At 38.6% G+C, this 18,583-nt stretch overlaps 1 protein-coding gene across 2 annotated transcripts in view; it reads left to right on the top strand.

Annotated features, from left to right (window-relative positions):
• LOC129724573 (uncharacterized) overlaps positions 1-18,583 on the top strand; it is a 163,707-nt gene that overhangs the window by 46,632 nt on the left and 98,492 nt on the right. Inside the window, exon 1 of one of the 2 annotated variants that reach the window (XM_055679566.1) lies at positions 4,819-4,871. The exons of the other annotated variant lie outside the window; for it this stretch is intronic. Coding sequence (XP_055535541.1) covers positions 4,834-4,871 — 38 coding nt within the window. The 5' untranslated portion in view covers positions 4,819-4,833. Of the gene's footprint in view, positions 1-4,818; positions 4,872-18,583 lie in introns of those variants that run through there. 2 annotated transcript variants of the gene reach the window in all.

An 18,583-nucleotide genomic window follows, 5' to 3' on the forward strand; every position in this document is an offset into this window, starting at 1 on the left:
ACAAATTCCGTAACACATGAGGAGGGGGGGGGGGGTTGAGTCTGCGTTACTTATTGTTACATAGGGTAGAGGGAGGGGGTAGCTGTGACAGTTACGTAACTGTGATGTTTGCTCAAAATTGAAAATTTGAAGGGGGGTCAGGTTGTTCAGCGTTAGGTAGTTCAAGGAAGGGAGTCATATCAAACGTTACTTATTGTTACATAACGGGAGAAGGGGGTCTGAAATATGAATTTCTGGCGTTACGTAATTTTGGTCCGACGCTTAACGAAGTGGAATCAAAAGAAAGTGTTGACCGTTTACAAGCCTGACTAAGGTAAATACTCCAATAATAGAAGAGCTAGGCACGAGTTATGCATGTTTAGCCATGTTTTCGCTAGGAGAATCAAATCTAGTCGGTACAATTAACTGTTTCTAACGAAATGAGTTTTTACTGAGTTTCTATTCTAATAGTTGCAAATGATTTTAGTAGTTATCATATAAATCAATTTACATATAGGTATAAAGTGCACCAAATTAACTAAGAGATAGTTTCGCGCCACCTACATTAGTTGTTAACAGCCCTTTCTCAGAGTTTAATGAAACTTGAACGTAATGAATCTTTTCGTGCGAAACATTAAATAATATAATTTGTATTTGTATGAATTCAATGGCCCTTTTAAATAAGTTAAGGCATGTTTCATACCTCAATAAAAGATATTACAATGAAACATTCCCAAATATTAACTTGCATATATTTCAGTAGATACCTTTTTTTGGACTAGTTCTAAAATGATCGGGAAAAGTCTAAAATAGCATGGCACTGGATTGTTATTCTCTTATTTTCAGTGGTGGGCACCGCGAACCGAAAATTTAGCGACGCTAATCGCTAAGTCGCTAACCAGAAAATTTAGCTAGCCAATCGCTAAACGCTAAACCCACATTAGCGGAGCTTTCACTAATCGCTAATCGCTAATCGCTAACTTTTTAATATGTAAATAGTCATATCGCTATATTTATTGCTCGTGTTTTGTAAGATTTGGACCACTTTGATCTGTTTTGGTTAAACAAACGAAAACAATTACTTTTTAAAGCTATTTACAGTAAGAGGTTCACGAAACGGTATTCATATTTGATTTTGTAAAAACAAGAATAACAAAAGTTATTTAGCTTGCATTGAAAATAGATACTCTTAGGAATGTTTTCATGAAAATTCAATTATTATCTGAATCGAAAAAGTAGAACCAAAGTTGTCATAATTTCAAGCGCATTGCAATTTACCAAAGTTCTTGGTGTGCCGGAAATGCTCCTGTGGCTTGTACGATAGCTGGAACTCCATTCTAAGGTAAAAAAACTGAAAAAAGTAACTTTCGCAGTAAAGTATGTTCATCTTTCGAAGCAATTTACGTACGCCATCAGCAATTCACAGTTTTTCTAAATATTTCTATTTTCGCTTCTCCACAAAATTTAGCGAATTAGCCATTAGCGTTTCGAAGGCCAAAATTTTAGCGACGCTAACAGTTTCGCTAACCAGCTCAAAAATTAGCGAAATCGCTAAATCGCTAACTGAATTTTAGCGTCGCTAATTAGCGATTTAGCGGAATTGTGCCCACCACTGCTTATTTGAAATTAATCTATTGTTTAAACTATTTCACCTTAATTTCCTATAGCTAAACGTCCTTTCGGAAACGTCATATGTCATACATAATCTGCTCAAGCAATTTTATTCAGGTTAGAATGAGGTGAACGTGGAATCCATCCTTCGGGCCCCTATTATAAAAGACGAGGCGAATGACGAGTTACTCGTCTGACCAATTTTGGTATTGCAGGTGACGAGTCGGCTGGATTTTAGACGAATATCTCGTCTGCCACTCAGCTGTCACCAGCTAAATTTCACTTCACTGCGCGCGAGGCGAGTTGCTTGCCTCGTCCTTTGTAATAGGGGCCTATATCAAGCACAGCCAAATAAAAGTGGTGAAGTTCTAGGAGTGAGCTGAGGTTTAATAAATGCTTCAGGCATTTTTTAAGCCCCATACAAATACGATACAAAATATTGTCTATTATATACATTCGACCAATGTTGACATATTGTAACATAGTGGGGATCCCGTTCATCTCCCAGATGGTCTCGAGGTACGATGCTAGTGTGTCAGTAGAATCGTAGCGCTAGCCTCGCAATTGTCCTGTACACTAAACAGTTGGCTGCGAAATCTGAGTATAACAAACAGAAGGTCAAGTTCCGAATCGGAAAGTAGCACCAAGGCTTTGCTTTATGGAACCCGTTCATGAAGCATAGTTTGAATCAGTTCAAAAGCAATTTTTACTGTTTACACTTCGTAATCAAAATTTGACAATATTTCCTTTAACTTCGTCCAAAGCACATTATTCACTTATCAATGTACAAATACTGGAAGAACGCCGCGAACTCTGCTTCATTAGTTACTCCTGAATCATTAGCATTACTACTCTACACATACAATAAAAATGCTCATATTACATTTTTATGGTCGTAATCTCGAAATCCGAAACATACTTATTAAGTTGTAGGTACATTTCAAGCAGAAAATGTGGAGCTGACGATTGAAAAATGTACTAACTGGGAAAAAAGTTATTTAGAAATTTACGAAAAACATAGTCTAGCAGGTGGGACTCGAACCCACAACTACTAATCTCCGGTCAGATGCGTTTCCGATTACACCACCGCATGACGTATAAGTCGGCATTGCTAAATAGCTATTTTGTATCGCTTGCACACTTTATCGCACGTCATCGTTTACTCAGTAGAGAGTATTGTTTGGTGGCTGGCTTTTGTTTCGTAACTCTCACATCACAGTGGGACTTGCATTATAGTCATTAAAAAAAAGAAAGATAAATATTTCATGACGGACCAACACGTCAAGATGTTGCCGTTGGTAGAGACGGCAACAGACTGGCGCTTTCCGATCTCTTACTGATGCAGTAAACCCCACTTTTATAGTCATTAAAATAAGAAAGGTTGCAGGTACAAAAACAATCAGTTTATTTAACATTTATCATTTGTGTTCTCTTGATACAGTCTATCCGAAAACAACTTAACCCTTAAATGCGCACGACATTAAAAAATCATCTAACACAAAATATCTTTGTTTGACAGGTTCACTGCTCTCAAACTAACCAATATGCATAAAAAAATTAAAAGATTTACTTTGCAATGGGAAAATATTACCATATTTTTTCAAAACAACATTGCGATTTTATCGCAGAATAAAGTCGAAACAATTACTTTTGTTAACAGTAAATTTGTAATTGACCTTTTGTTAGTAGAATTTCTTATAACTCAGACATTTTCACTTACCGCTAACCTTATTTTAAAATTCATTTTCAAAGACTGTCAGCACCAGTCGGAAATCTCGCCATGTTTTTTTTCGTTTCCGAGATTTTGACAGCCTAGACAAAAACAAAACATTCAAATACAGTACTTCCAGCTGTTAAGTTTTCTTCGTTAGAGCTAAGAGAGATGTTGTAATGAATTATATTTCTAAGAAAAATAAAATACACATATTTCAAAACGTTATTAGTAATGTTGTTTTAAAACAACATTGCGCATATAAGGGTTAATGGAAAGCAATTAAAACTCCGTGACCATTCTGAACCTAGAATAGAATAGTATAGAATGACTGCTTTTTTGAAAAAAAAGGTAACAAATTTGCACTAAATCGCTGTCAAATGCAGTGTATGGATTTATCGATAGGTGGAAATTACGCTAGTAACGTTAATCGTGCAGAATTTCTCGGTCAGCGAAGCAGAGCGAAATTTCCAATCGTCCAGCTCAGCTGTTGATAATTATCGTAATTATATCGGATTACGTATTTCACATCGATCCAGTGTTCACCTAAGAATCAGTCTCCAGAAGCAATCGTCGTAGTTCAAGTTCAAAGCACAATCTGTGGCTGCAATAGTAGTCCTTAGTGTAAAACATATTACCGGTTTGACCACTTTCCTAGTCGAGTTCCATATTGTTGCCCACTTAGTCTTACTTTAGAACAACATTATCAGCAAACTGGGAAAATCCAAGGAGACTGGATGGAATGCTTATGTTGATAAAAATATGCGACTGCTTCTATGTTCGATGAGCAAACCAAAACACACACACGCACACTTACAGAGTAATGCTAAACCGGCGTGCAGCAAATACGATCCCAAACAAGCGGGCAGCTCCATAATTCTGATCGTAAACTTCATCACTGGTGAGTATCTGAACTATGTTTATTTTGCTGTCCGATCACTTTGCTCGGGCCGTGGATCGCAGCGATGATGACAGACGATGCCACAAGCAAACTGTGACGTATTGCGAGTGCATTTAAAAACAGCACTCAATCGATGTCACTGTACGCGATCGAGCTGATCTACACCGATTTACCGCACTTGTTGCACTACCTGGTGGACTCCCCCAGTTGTGTTCACGGTGTGCACACGATAATCAGTAAGTAATAATCGATCGCGACGTCACCACGACTAATGCAGTCTAGAGTTCTCCGAACAATTTCACAGCTCCACCAACTAACGATCGGTAGTCAACTGTAGCAGTCTGATAGTGATGCTTTGAATTGTAGTTCCTTTATTCAGACTCCAACGTTTGCGCAAGGTCGATCGATGCCGACCTCGGAAATCATATGTTCCCGTCGTAGCTTAGATGTATTGTTGACGACAATGACTGGGGCATTTACGCTATGGTAGTAGTCAAGCCATTCAATGCCGCGATGTTGGGAATTCCCAGCGGTCTCACTGCGACGGAGAATCGCAACCGGCTATCAGTCGGCGCATGATAGAACGGTTTTACACTCTGCCTTGGTGCCCCGAGGTGCTTGATCTTAATAGATGCGTTATCGGCTTTGCGCGTGTTGGTGTTTCGCAGGGTGAGACTGTGACGTGTTTTTGTGAGCTTAATCAAATTTTGTTGTCTCGAAACGACATATTAGAATTTTTGACAAAATGTTTGTACCGTGACATGGTGGTGTTTGGTACTGGAGTAGAAACCATTGGAGTTTTTATCCATGTTCGAACCTTATTCACTGGCAGCATTGGTGCGTTTCAAGATCAATCTTTTCGATCGAAAGGGTGTGAGGATAGTTGAAAACAAAACAAACTGGCTTCTCCTGTTCAATTATATGCGAAGGATTCGATTTTTTGTTAAGTAGTGCAAAACTTTATTCAGAAATTTTCAGCTAAGTTGTGACCCTGCTAAAGTGCAATTACAAGTGCTTAAATCGGTCAAGCTGAGAAAAAAATGTTGTGTTCGTTTGGACACACACATTCTAAATCGATTGTGAGTCAGTGTTGATAAATCTTTAAACTAAGCTGTTCTCCGGGTTTGAATCACCGTAAATCTAATCTTCTCGGGTTCTATTTGATTTTTTTTCGGTTAGATTTAATAAAACAAACCACAATATAGTTTACGTTTCAGCTTACTATTTTTCAGCCATCCTTAGAAAAATTATTTTTCCGTGTGCATCACCGTGTGGAAGTCAGAGGGAATCACACGGTGATGCACACGAAAAAATTGTTTTTCTGAGGATGGCTGAAAAATAGTAAGCTGAAACGTAAACTATATTGTGGCTTGTTTTATTAAATCTTACCGAAAAAAATCAATTAAAAACCGAGAAGATCAAATTAAGCATTTGTACCTATCGACCAGAAAGGGATAGAAATTGCTATCAAAACCGAATAAGTTCCTTGTTTCAATTTCTCTGCATATAGACAGGGTGTGTACGGTATTTTTAATAAAAAAATCACAAGGGTTGTATGCAAAGCCACGACCGCAAGGTTGACGTAGAACTAAATAAGATTGTTTGTTACATTACTCGTATTGAATATGTTTAAAATTTTGTGCAAATTGCAGAAATGGAACAAACACTATACAACGCTAACAAATTTAAGGCTTGGAAATTTTTAAGGTTTAATAAATAATAAAATCCGATAACTTAATCAATAAATCCGATAACAAATTCTTGATTTATTTTGAGGTTTGAATATGCAGATAACAAAAGCTGTTCGGGTGTTGCATATTACTGAAGGAAAAGATAATGCAGTGCATTATGAGGCATGGAGATGAAACCAAATTAATAACCGTTCCATATACATTTGAAATGAAGAGTAAAAAATGAAGGAGAAAATATTAACTCTATGATTAGGCATTTGATTTATCCTGAAAAAAAAAAAAAACAATCCGCTGTTTAATTCAGTATCGAATGTAATGCTGATCGCATCTTTGCGTTATCACTGACAGTGCGAATAATGTATTACTTTGATAACACAGTGGAAAGCTGTTCCAACACTGATAGATTGACGACTCTTGTTTTCTGAATGCAGCATTACGAACATTAGTATGTTGTCAAAATAAGGCAATTTTTCATTGGATGCATCTACCACTGATGCTGCCTGCTACCGCACAAAGGCAACTTTTAATGAGAAAGTGTCACTGTATCAGCTGGACCTGCCACTATCGGTACTGATACCCGCTGCAACTGCTGCCGCTATCCAGTGCGCTGCTGCTGCTAAATAACCACTGTTGTAGCCGCTGTCTAGAACTAATATGGGCAATTCAGGTTGAAACAGGCTCTTATATAGGCCAAATAAAACATTTCAAATTACTATAATTCTGTCGACCGTGCTTGGGAAGCAATCATATAGCGACCAATCCGAGAACGAATGTCGCGTTTTGACAAGGTTTGACAATTTTCAATAGTATAATAGTTCGAGTTGTTAGAGATACATTCGACCATTTAGAGCTGTTTTCCAGAAACCGCAAGTTGTCTCCTCGGATTTAAAACCACACGAAGTTAATTTTGGGCTTCTGTGCACCATTCCGGTCATTTTAACCTATTTCCTGGAGAAAATGATTGAAGTACAGGGTGTTCCATGAGTTAGAATACATTTTGAAAATGTGTTAAAAAATGAAAATACATGATATGCTCACCTGAATCAATTTCTATTTACTTAAAGCTTTACAACATATTATCTGCAAGCACACCCGCTTTGTGTGACGAGCTGAAGACGTTTTACAAAAACGTCGCACGTGGCACGCACTTCACCCATCGGAATCTCATCCCAGATCTTAAAAATAAATGTTTCATATTGGTCTAGAGCTCACTTCATGATCGCTCTTCTTGGTCGACATGAAAGACTATACATAAGGGTCCAGGGGATTATCGAGAAAATCAATCAAAAACTCCCAACATAACGCTTGAACGAGACGTTGATTTTCACATTTTTTCTCGATAAAAAGCAGTGGGAGCTTTATCCCGAGTTACACAGAAACAACATGCTGCCCTACAAGACAGACAGACAGACAGACAGACAGACAGACAGACAGACAGACAGACAGACAGACAGACAGACAGACAGACAGACAGACAGACAGACAGACAGACAGACAGACAGACAGACAGACAGACAGACAGACAGACAGACAGACAGACAGACAGACAGACAGACAGACAGACAGACAGACAGACAGACAGACAGACAGACAGACAGACAGACAGACAGACAGACAGACAGACAGACAGACAGACAGACAGACAGACAGACAGACAGACAGACAGACAGACAGACAGACAGACAGACAGACAGACAGACAGACAGACAGACAGACAGACAGACAGACAGACAGACAGACAGACAGACAGACAGACAGACAGACAGACAGACAGACAGACAGACAGACAGACAGACAGACAGACAGACAGACAGACAGACAGACAGACAGACAGACAGACAGACAGACAGACAGACAGACAGACAGACAGACAGACAGACAGACAGACAGACAGACAGACAGACAGACAGACAGACAGACAGACAGACAGACAGACAGACAGACAGACAGACAGACAGACAGACAGACAGACAGACAGACAGACAGACAGACAGACAGACAGACAGACAGACAGACAGACAGACAGACAGACAGACAGACAGACAGACAGACAGACAGACAGACAGACAGACAGACAGACAGACAGACAGACAGACAGACAGACAGACAGACAGACAGACAGACAGACAGACAGACAGACAGACAGACAGACAGACAGACAGACAGACAGACAGACAGACAGACAGACAGACAGACAGACAGACAGACAGACAGACAGACAGACAGACAGACAGACAGACAGACAGACAGACAGACAGACAGACAGACAGACAGACAGACAGACAGACAGACAGACAGACAGACAGACAGACAGACAGACAGACAGACAGACAGACAGACAGACAGACAGACAGACAGACAGACAGACAGACTGTTTTTTTTTTTGGATAGAAGCATACCTTTTTTTCAAACCAATCACTTTACTAGAGAGAGGCCAGTAGGACGAACCCAACTAAGTGCAGCGGGTATCAGTAGCGGGTAGGTGCATTGGTCTGTACTTCCTCCAGTGAAAAGTTCTGTTGCATTGTGGTAACACACAAATGGGACTATACGCAGTGTTGACGTAGAACTACATGAGGTTGTTACTTTCATTTCTTTATTAGAAAGAGTTCACAATAACCTTTATCCAACATTAATTACATATACTAGCCGAAAATGACCAAACACCGGCTGATATGAGTATTTCCGGAACCGGGATGATATTAATTGGCCGTATGTCGACTCCAGTTGTCATTTTAAAGCTTTGCAATGCAGGTGTTTTAACGGACAGCTTTGTGTAGTTCTACATCAGTCTTACAGTCGTGGTTTAGCATACAACCCTTCTGTTATTCATATAAAAAATTAGACAGCTAGCAGAGTGTCATCGGAGGAACCGTCAATCCCATCATTCTATAATAAAATGAATTGAACCGAGAACCGACACGGAAAATTTTCCGATGCCACCACGGTTGCTTGCTGCTGTTGAATTATGATTAAATAAATCAACGAGAAAATATTAATTCTTCAAATTAGGTAATTAATTTGTCCTCAGAGAGACAATTTGTAGTTTAATTTGATATCTGATATGATGCTTCCGACAGTGGGAATCTGGAACTCTGGTAGGCAAGCATCAAGCGACCAATCAGAAGTCAAAATCTGCGTTTCGACAAGGTTTGACAAATTTCAGTGGTACAATAGTTCTTACAACACAGTGCAACAATGTTTTTGCCTTGGCTTCTATGTATGATTTTTTTATGAAGTTTGATGCGAACAAAAATTTCCCCGAGATTGAACATATTTCAACTTAACCTTCATCCTACCCCTTTTGCGAAAACCACACAAATAAATTTTATTTCGATTTTTTTTTCGAAAACTCCTCGATCGATTGTGACGAAAGTTCTTGACAATTCCTAAACCATCAATCTAACACAAAATATATTTCTTCCAAGTGGAAAATATTTTTGGTTGATAAGATATTTAATTACTTACGTTGTCTACCCTGGTGTGTGATTTTTCACACATACAACATTTGAATTTATTTTGGACAAGAAACAACTTAATTTGGCCCCAAACATATGTTTTCCATTGAGTGCTTACATACCTCAAGCTATAGGTACCAAATAATCTTGTTTCAGAAATCGAAAGAGGTATTTATTTGTGGGAAGTATGTGTATGTGTGTTTATTTTCATTCTTACGACCAATATATCTCGATTTTCTCAGCATCGGCTGAACCGATTCGATTGTTCTTAGTCGCGTTTGAAAAAGCCGAGTTCCGAATCGGAATGTAGCACCAAGGCTTTGCTTACTTTGCTTAGCTGGATTTTACAATATTCTTACAAACATTTTTAGCACCAAATCGCTTTATTTGGTCAAGAAGATGTTGGGAATTTTTTGTTCAATTGTTATCATATCATGTTGAATTGGTCTCATATCATGTGAACAAGTTTAGTTTAGTAACTATTGCATGAACCATCGGATCAAACAAATGTCCGATGATAACCTAATAGCCTTCAAGCCATTCCAATTGCACTACACTACATGATATCATTCATAAACACAAACAGATTTCAAACAAATTATTCTAACGTCGAGAAGAACCTTTTTTAGTATTGTAGGGGAATTGGGGCAAAATTGATATGTTGTTGACATTTTACGTGGATTTTGATATTTGGTCTCAAAACAAAATGGCGTCAAAAAAACATCGAAAATTTACTATTTCTCAAAAATTCAAAATGGCGCCATTGTTGCCCCTTAAGTTGAAATATGTTAAAACAAAAAATTATATATAGAAAGCAAGGCAGAAAAAAAAGTCAATTTTTGTTGCATTGTGTAATCATATTTCAATTTCCTGCTTTTGAGCGGATGCATATATGATGCAAGATCGAAGGAAATCTATTGAAAACTAACCGATTTATTGGCATTTAGAACTCGACAGAAGACGAGACGTAGTTCTACGTATAAAAAAAAATTCTGTCTGAAAGTAAGACTTGAAAATTACTGAACCGGTTGGCGTGAAAATTTGTATGGAGAGAATTTCGAAGTTGGAACAGGTTCTGTTGATAATTTGAAATCTCTCGGCCCTCTAGAAGGGAGAGCTCATATACAGATGTAACAAAAATTTCTGCGTAACTCAAGACTTAGTCAAGCAAATGGAACCAAGTTTGGCATGTGAGGGATTTAGGTATGGGCAATGATTTTGTGATGATACGAGATACCTCCCTTCGCTAGACTGGGAGGTCGTATACACATGAAACACAAATTTCTTTATAATTAGAGTAATTTCTTCTGCGAATGGAATGAAAATGGGAACGAAAGGATTTAGATCCCAGCTGGTCTCGAGGTACGATGCTGGCCGTACAAGCCAGTCGGCTCGGGAGAGACTGTTAGTGTCAGTAGGATCGTAGCGCTAGCCTCGCAATTGTCCCGTGTACCTAACAGTTGGTTGCGAACTCTGTGTATAATAAAACAGAAGGTTGAGTTCCGATACGAAATGTAGCACCAGGGCTTTGCTTTAGTGAAAAAAATTATTATTGCTGTTCAAGCATAAAAACTGTTTAGTGGCAGTACGAAGATTGTTGGGACATGTAAATTTTAGGTCATAAGTTTTATATGACTCCAAAGCTGAAACAACTATTCATACCATTCATAATAATACGTGAAGCCTGCTTAAATACCGTTTCTTAACCGTGAATAGCATTACTGGGAGTTTTGATTATGTTATTGATTTAATTGTATAAAAACACCGAAACAGCTTTTAGTAGACCGGTTTGCAAATTACACACATTCTTTACATCCCCGGAAGTTTCATTAGATTCTAAAGCGTATTGCGAACCACTGGTTGAGTTTGCTCAAATTTCTTCTAACTACCGTTTTGACTCAAACTTAGAACAGTCTCAAACTTCGAACACTTTAGAATGAAAACCACATTATTATAGCTAGAGTAATCAAAAGTATGATTATTATATACCATTTCGTTCCTCGGAATGTCCTTTAACCTGTCATGTATAGCTCTTCACTGTGGGGCCATTTCCAGGGAACCAGCAGGCGTTTAAAAAAGTGACAGTCAGTGTTGGGACGGTTTGCCTATCTATCTCTTAGTAATTACATGGAAGTGTTCGGAATTTGAATCAAAACCTAGGTTTGAATTCTTGTTAATTTAATAAACAAAACTTGTTTGAATCTATATAAATACCACTTAATTGCAACAAAGATAAATTAACCAACATGGTAAACCTTTGAGATCGTCGAAAAAAATTATTTTTCGTTGATTTTTAGTGCAAGAAGTTACATCATAGCTTAAGTGTTCGAAATTTGATGCATTACGGTATATGTGGCGTTCATGAAAAGTCTTTTCGCAATGATACTCACTCTTTTGTTTCTTTTCATGAATACTTCTTTCGCCTTAGTTGCAAGTCAAAAGTCAGAACTTTGCACACCAATAGGAAACAATTTTAATGCCGGCATTTCTTTCCGAAACGCTCTATAGAATATAGACAAGCAAGCATCTCTGACGTAATGTCAAACTTTGTTAGCTACAACCGCAATCTAGTGAGAGCAAAAAAAAATCGGAATTGTTTTAAAACCATTTCATCTCTTTCTGCTGCAGCCTTCTCTGTACATGGGGAGCAAAAACAATCCAAAGTGTTCAGCACGTGTACTCAACATTCGAGCGTAAACAACCTCCTTTGTACGAACCACTTTATCTCCAGCTCATTCACACTCGCCTAGTGCTTCAAACTGCAGCACAAGTAGTTGAAAAATCTCACTCGCAACGACTGCAACTTCAAGCGGGGCGAAAAATTCTTTGCCCGAGCATCGGCAAACACCAGCATCCCGAACTAGTTCTTCCTCTCCATTCATCCGTGCATGACGTTGGTCAATCCATCGGTGGTGGGTTGACTCGGCACCGGCTTTCCGATGAGTGGATCACAAGGGATTTTGTTTGTAAGTGAAATTAGCCGGAAGAAACGTTCCTGTTCCTGCATCAGCAGTAGCTAGCAGTGTCGATGTACAGGGGTACGACGGTGTTTGAAATGTGGTATGGCACATTTCTTGCCTGGTATATACCAGTTGTTTATACAAACAAAAAGTTTTTAATCACTTTAGAAAGATACTTTTTTGTGTTTTAGAGGTAATTATGAACAGATTGAATCAGAAACTATGGCTAGTCGAAGGGCTTTTCAGAAGAAATTCATCTAGATTGGTTCGGTACAGAGCTGAAATTTAAACTTGAACTTAGGGTTTATGAATTTAAAAGTGCCTCAAAGCCCAATAAAAATATTTTATGTCATACCCTCGATTTTTATGACCCAAACGTGATCCGAAGCCTGAAAACGCCACCGTACAAACGGGAACGATGACGCTGCATCCTGAATCATTACGTCGGCATTGCCTAAGACCCTAACGCTGATAACTCAGCCAGCAATCTTCTCCAGTATCAGAGCAGAATGCGAAGCTGACGGTGTGACCGGAAAGAGAAGGTTGTAAAATTGTATACGCTTTTGCTCGAGTTTGCACCGATGTGGGCGGAAAGTGAAGCACTGTTGGAGCTGTCGTTTTCCTGTGAAATAGCTGAAACTGGCGGAACTCTAGACCATTCATTCTCGCGTCTGTCTATCCACAGGATCTGCAGTCCAGTGGTCCGTGTAACAATAAAAATGTATTGTAAACGTGTACTTCTTCGGCCTTGGGCGTTCCTGAAGCAAATAAATGTGTGCTAATTGCTCAGTTCGAGCAGAAGTTCAGTGGCCATTCTGACGAACAAGAAGAGCTTATTCTACATCGTTTCATGAATGTAAATTCTACCGGTGTTTGCGAGGTTGTATATTTAATTACATTAAACGAACTAAAGATAACTAAGTTACAGCACACCCAATTCAAATTGTGGTTGGCCAATAGCTCGAGCAAAAAAAACCGGTCATTCAATAGGCAGAGGAAGTAAGGTTTATGCTATGATAATAAATTATACTGTGCTGCAGTTTTGACTTTTTCTTATGAAAGAATACCTCCAAAAGTGGTCCATCAATTCATTACATTTGAGAATTTGAGTCGTAGTCGAACCGACAGACGGTTTTGACACGGGTTTCATTTTATGACATTGGTTAAGCATTTAAAATCACGATTACTCGGATTATTTAAAATGATACTACAGTGCTGTTTTATCACGGTCAAAAAAAAAAATCACCTTGAGAAATGAAAAAGTTCTTTTGAAGTAGAATACTTCTCTCAGGAAGTTCGGCTACATAGTGATGTGAAATGAAAAGCTAAAACTGGAAAAAGTGAGAAAAATGTCCAATTTCAAATGCTAATAAATCGGTTAGTTTTCGATGGATTTCCTTCGTTTTTGCAGCAATCGATTAGAAAATCTTCTAAGATTCCTACTAAATGCATGAAATTGCAATTTTGTTATTCAAACTATTGTACTATTTCAAATTCTCAAGCCTTGTCAAAAAACTAAATTCGACCTCTGATTGATCTTTACACGATCGTTTTCCCAAGCACGGTCGGCATAGTTATGGACCTAGTAAATTGGGAATGCATTATTTGGCCTATATAAGAGCTTCATCAGATAATAAACAGACATTTCATTTGATAATAAATTGTCATTTACACAAAATTTAAAAATATTCAATGAACTTCAATCAAAATATCAAACAAAAAGAAATTACAATACTGCCAATGAACGGTCAACGTTTATTTACTAGAAAAAATGACTGACACGCAAGCAGCCGGGTTATCTTTCTTGTGAAAGTATTCTACTTCAACCTTGCGGTCGTGGCTTTGCATACAACTTTCCTGTGATTTTTTTTTGGTTACCGTTGAAATTAATGTTTGAGTGAAATGAGACACTTTCATAGTTCAACAACCTATTTATATAAAAGACAAGTTTTGTATGTTCCAGTACAACTCTTGAATACCTTAACCAAACTTGGTCTACAAGTTCCTTTTACAAAGAAGGTGTTTATAGATGTATTTAAAAGGGGCAGAGCCAACCGCTGTAAAAGAAAAACGTTTCGGGTATTACGGAAAATTTTAGAACTAATTCGACGACTTTCGGGCCTGGAGGGTGATGCTTTTTCCAAATCTAAGATTGTGACTTCCGGTTTCTGAGAACTAGTATAAAACTGTGAAAAACATTCATAAATTCTCCAAATAGTGGTATTTCCGGAACCCGAATGACGCTTAGTCACCGGAAATCGATGTCCGACGACATTTTGATATACAAGATAACGACATCCGGTTTCTGGAAATTTGCGAAAGTCGATGATTTACTGCAATATGTATATTTTCGGAATCAGACTGACCTTCCGGAGTATGATACCTCACGCAATTTAAAAATTCATTTCGCGACTTCCGGTTTATGCAAGGCAGTGTAGAACAATATTAATGTAGATTCTAGTACCGAAACTACACCCAGAAACTTGAAATAGACGCCTGATGCCATTTGAAAATCCAAGATGGCGTTTACTGGAATGTTAAAAGCTGTTAGAAGCTGATGAAAATGTGAAATACTCTCCAATAATTATATTTTCAGAACCGATAGAATGTCTGCATACTTTTTTTAGTCCGAGTTGACGTCTTCCAGTTTGCGAAAATCTAAAAACACCACCCAGAGCGTGGAAAATTATGCCTAAGAGATAAATAGGGATGGTTTAGACAAATTTACCACACCATATGTACCAAATTCTTTTAAAGAACAACTTCTTACTTAAAGCGAAACGGCATTTTCCGGTATTCAGCATACAAAATTCACAGAAAACACCGTTGTTTCTATTGATGAATCTTTGGATGTGACTATTAGGTATTTTGGGAATATTTGAAGCGGGTGATGTTGCTGTTTGCAAATCAAAATAGGCTTTCGTGCAAAAACGACTAACTACTGGAAATAATGTATAGAATATAAGAAAACATTGTATTACTATACCGCGTAGAACTGCTGATATTTTTTCGATATTTAATATAATCGATACTTACCGTATACAATATCGACATTTTTGACCGATGTTGATGCCTTTGATATTGTTGTTTATTGTTGGTCTTGAATCACCTGACACATTGGTGGTCTTAATGATAACATAAACTACTTATTACTACTTAATGTTTACAGACAATAAAGTACACTTCGAAAACATTTAAGCTTGTCGTCTACGGAGAATTTGCTTGAACGTTACTACCGAGATCTTGAAGTCGGCTAGATTTGCTACAACGTTGAAGCTAACTGACATAGAACGGATGGGATCGTGTTGCCCATATGACGCAGAACGACGCGGTAGCGAAAGGAAGTTTCTTCGCCGTAGTGGCCTCTCGCCGTAATGGAGGATCTCACCACGGAAGAAAATGAAGGGCGTACCGTACAAATTTCCGTTGCACTGATTCGATTCCAACAATCCAGTTTGCGTTATATGGATACCACACTACGGAATTAGTTTCAAGAACAGATCGTACCAAGGAATAGGATAATGATCGAAGGCACAGTGGATCATGAAATTTCGCGGCTATCTTGAAAATATAACCAAGTTGTCGATTCGTCTTTGCTATAATCTCATTGTAGTGTGGCCTGAAGGACAGAGCTGCATCTATCGTTACTCCCAAATCTCAAACTTGGTTAACTCTTGTCAGAGTTTGGCCAACCATTGTATAGCTGAACGTTTCCGGATTATTTTTCCTATGGAACGAAATCACACAACATTTCTGAATACTAACTGTCAAATGATTTTTGGAATTCGAGATAGTCTACAGTATTTCAAATTATCTTGTACAACTTAACATTATCTGCAAAAAGCATACGGCAATTGTCTGGCAATATCAGAGATGCGTCATTTATATACAATGCAATGAGCGGTGGTCCTAAATTACTGCCCTGCGGAACGCCTGATACATTCGAAAAATGAGCAAAACGCTGTGATCCAACCTTTACGTAAAGTGTACGATTAACCAAATGCGACCTTAGCCATTGTACAAGAGCAGGGGCCAATCCAAGTTTCTTGCAGTTTTGGTGATTTTGACAGCATTTTTCGAAAGAAAATTCTTCAAGGAACGTTTTATCACAAATGGCGTATCTTCTGGTAAAGTAGGTAGTTCTGGTAAGGTAGAGTGATTATCCAAATTTTCAGAAAAATCTATTTAGTCTAGCAGGGAATATAGTGATGTTAGTGATTTTGACGGTTTTTTGAAATAAACCTTCTAGGGCCGTTTCACCCCATTCGGTACACTTGACTTACACATGATATTACAGCTTTTGAGGTTGCTATACAAAACGCTATATTCAGATATTTTTTCTAGCGATGATGAAAGAGTAGGATGACCCTAAGAATCGACAATTTAAAAAAAAAATGCATTTTTTCTGTCATGTTACCTCTTTGCCAAGTATTGTGACCATGCGTTTTGAAGTACTCTTAGTGTTGAATAATACCACAAATTTTTAGAAAAATCCATCAAGTCTAGCAGGAGTTATTGTTTTTTCTAGAATTTGGACGTTTTTGGACATATCATTTTCGAGAGCCGTTTTACCCCACTTAACCTCAATGAAAAAAAAATGAAATTTTGCAAAACTTCCTACCTTGAATAGACAAACAAACACCGAAAATTTCAGCCCAATCATGCGGTTGCGCCTCTCGCGCACTGGATCTTAAAACTTGCTGTGCGTAGAAGACAAAGACAAGAGAAGGAGATGGATTCTGTCCGCTTGCCTTCAAAACGCAACTAGAATAGCTGTGGAAGAGAATAGAGTTAGGCAGTAGGATTCTAAGTTTAGTGCCGAGAAAAAATAAACCCAAAAGATATTAAAAAACCCGAATGAATCCACCTAGCACTGAGACCCAGCCTTTCTCATTCGAGCTTATTAGGGGCCATCAACATCCCTCGAGGACTGATTCCTAATGATTTTGACAGCCCCCTCCCCCTCCGTTGACAACCACCCATATAAATACTAATCGCTGGACTTATTTTTCACTTTAAGTAGCCAACACTAAAACTATGTTGCCACCGAACATAAAAAAACATAACATTTAAACACATCAGAACATACATCAACACATGCAAATAACATGAAATAAATATGTTTGAAATATATGACGCGAAATTTGTTTGATCGTGGTATAATTGAAACGTCACTGTACTCATATCTAGGTTGGACTCGATTATATATAGACTCGATTATGTATCATCCGATAAAATATCATTTCAGATTTGATTATTTATAGTAGGATTTTATTTTCAATTTCAAATATGATTTTCTTTTCACAACTTTTGAGCGATGACACCCCGTTAAGCAAACAGACGCGAGGCATATGGACGCGAGGCCGAATGGACGCGAGGCCGGATGAACGCAAGGCCGAATGGACACAAGGCCGAGGTGAAGTGAGGCGCAATACGGTATCATCGTCATCATAATCACAGCCCTCATTCAATAACATGCTTTTCGCTTCACAGTGTCATTTGGAAAACAATACACTCGCAACCGTCGGCCGACTCGCTGTTCGAGCGAATGCTGTCCTTACTCGCTACCGCTCGTTCGGACTTAACTAAAGCAAAGAAACTCTGTTTGAGTAGACCTAGCAAACCAGTAGATCAGTCGTTTGTGTACGAGAGGCCGTCGCTTCCGCCGGCGGTAAAACATATCTGAGCTTAATATACAATTCATTGAATAACGCTTTTTCTCAATCATCAAACGTGCAACATATTTTTCAATAAACATTCTGATGCCATATGGATGTTGCAAATTCGGAACACATAGTCACGATAATTGCCTCTCATGCGATCATACAACATCATATTCGGCCTTGCGTCCATTCGACCTCGCGTCCATTCGGCCTCGCGTCCATTCGGCCTCGCGTCCATTCGGCCTCGCGTCCATTCGGCCTCGCGTCCATTCGGCCTCGCGTCCATTCGGCCTGGCGTCCGTTATGCCTTGTGGCAGTATGCCTCGTATCCATTATGCCTCGCGTCTGTATGCTTAGCCTATTATGCCTAACATCCGTATGCCCAGCGTCCATATGCCTCGTGCCCCGTCCCCCTTTTGAACCACGTGTTCAATCATTATAATATTCATCAGTCAACCCTTAACTACCGTTCATCTGATATCAGTATTGTTCAAATCGGTTGTGTAGTTTCTGCGATAAACAAGTTTCGTGATTTTCATATTTTGACACACATACACACACACAAACACACACATATACACACATACACACACATACAGAAAATGCTCA

Source organism: Wyeomyia smithii, chromosome 2, assembly GCF_029784165.1.
Source record: "Wyeomyia smithii strain HCP4-BCI-WySm-NY-G18 chromosome 2, ASM2978416v1, whole genome shotgun sequence".
In the NCBI taxonomy this organism is placed as follows: Eukaryota; Metazoa; Arthropoda; class Insecta; order Diptera; family Culicidae; genus Wyeomyia; species Wyeomyia smithii.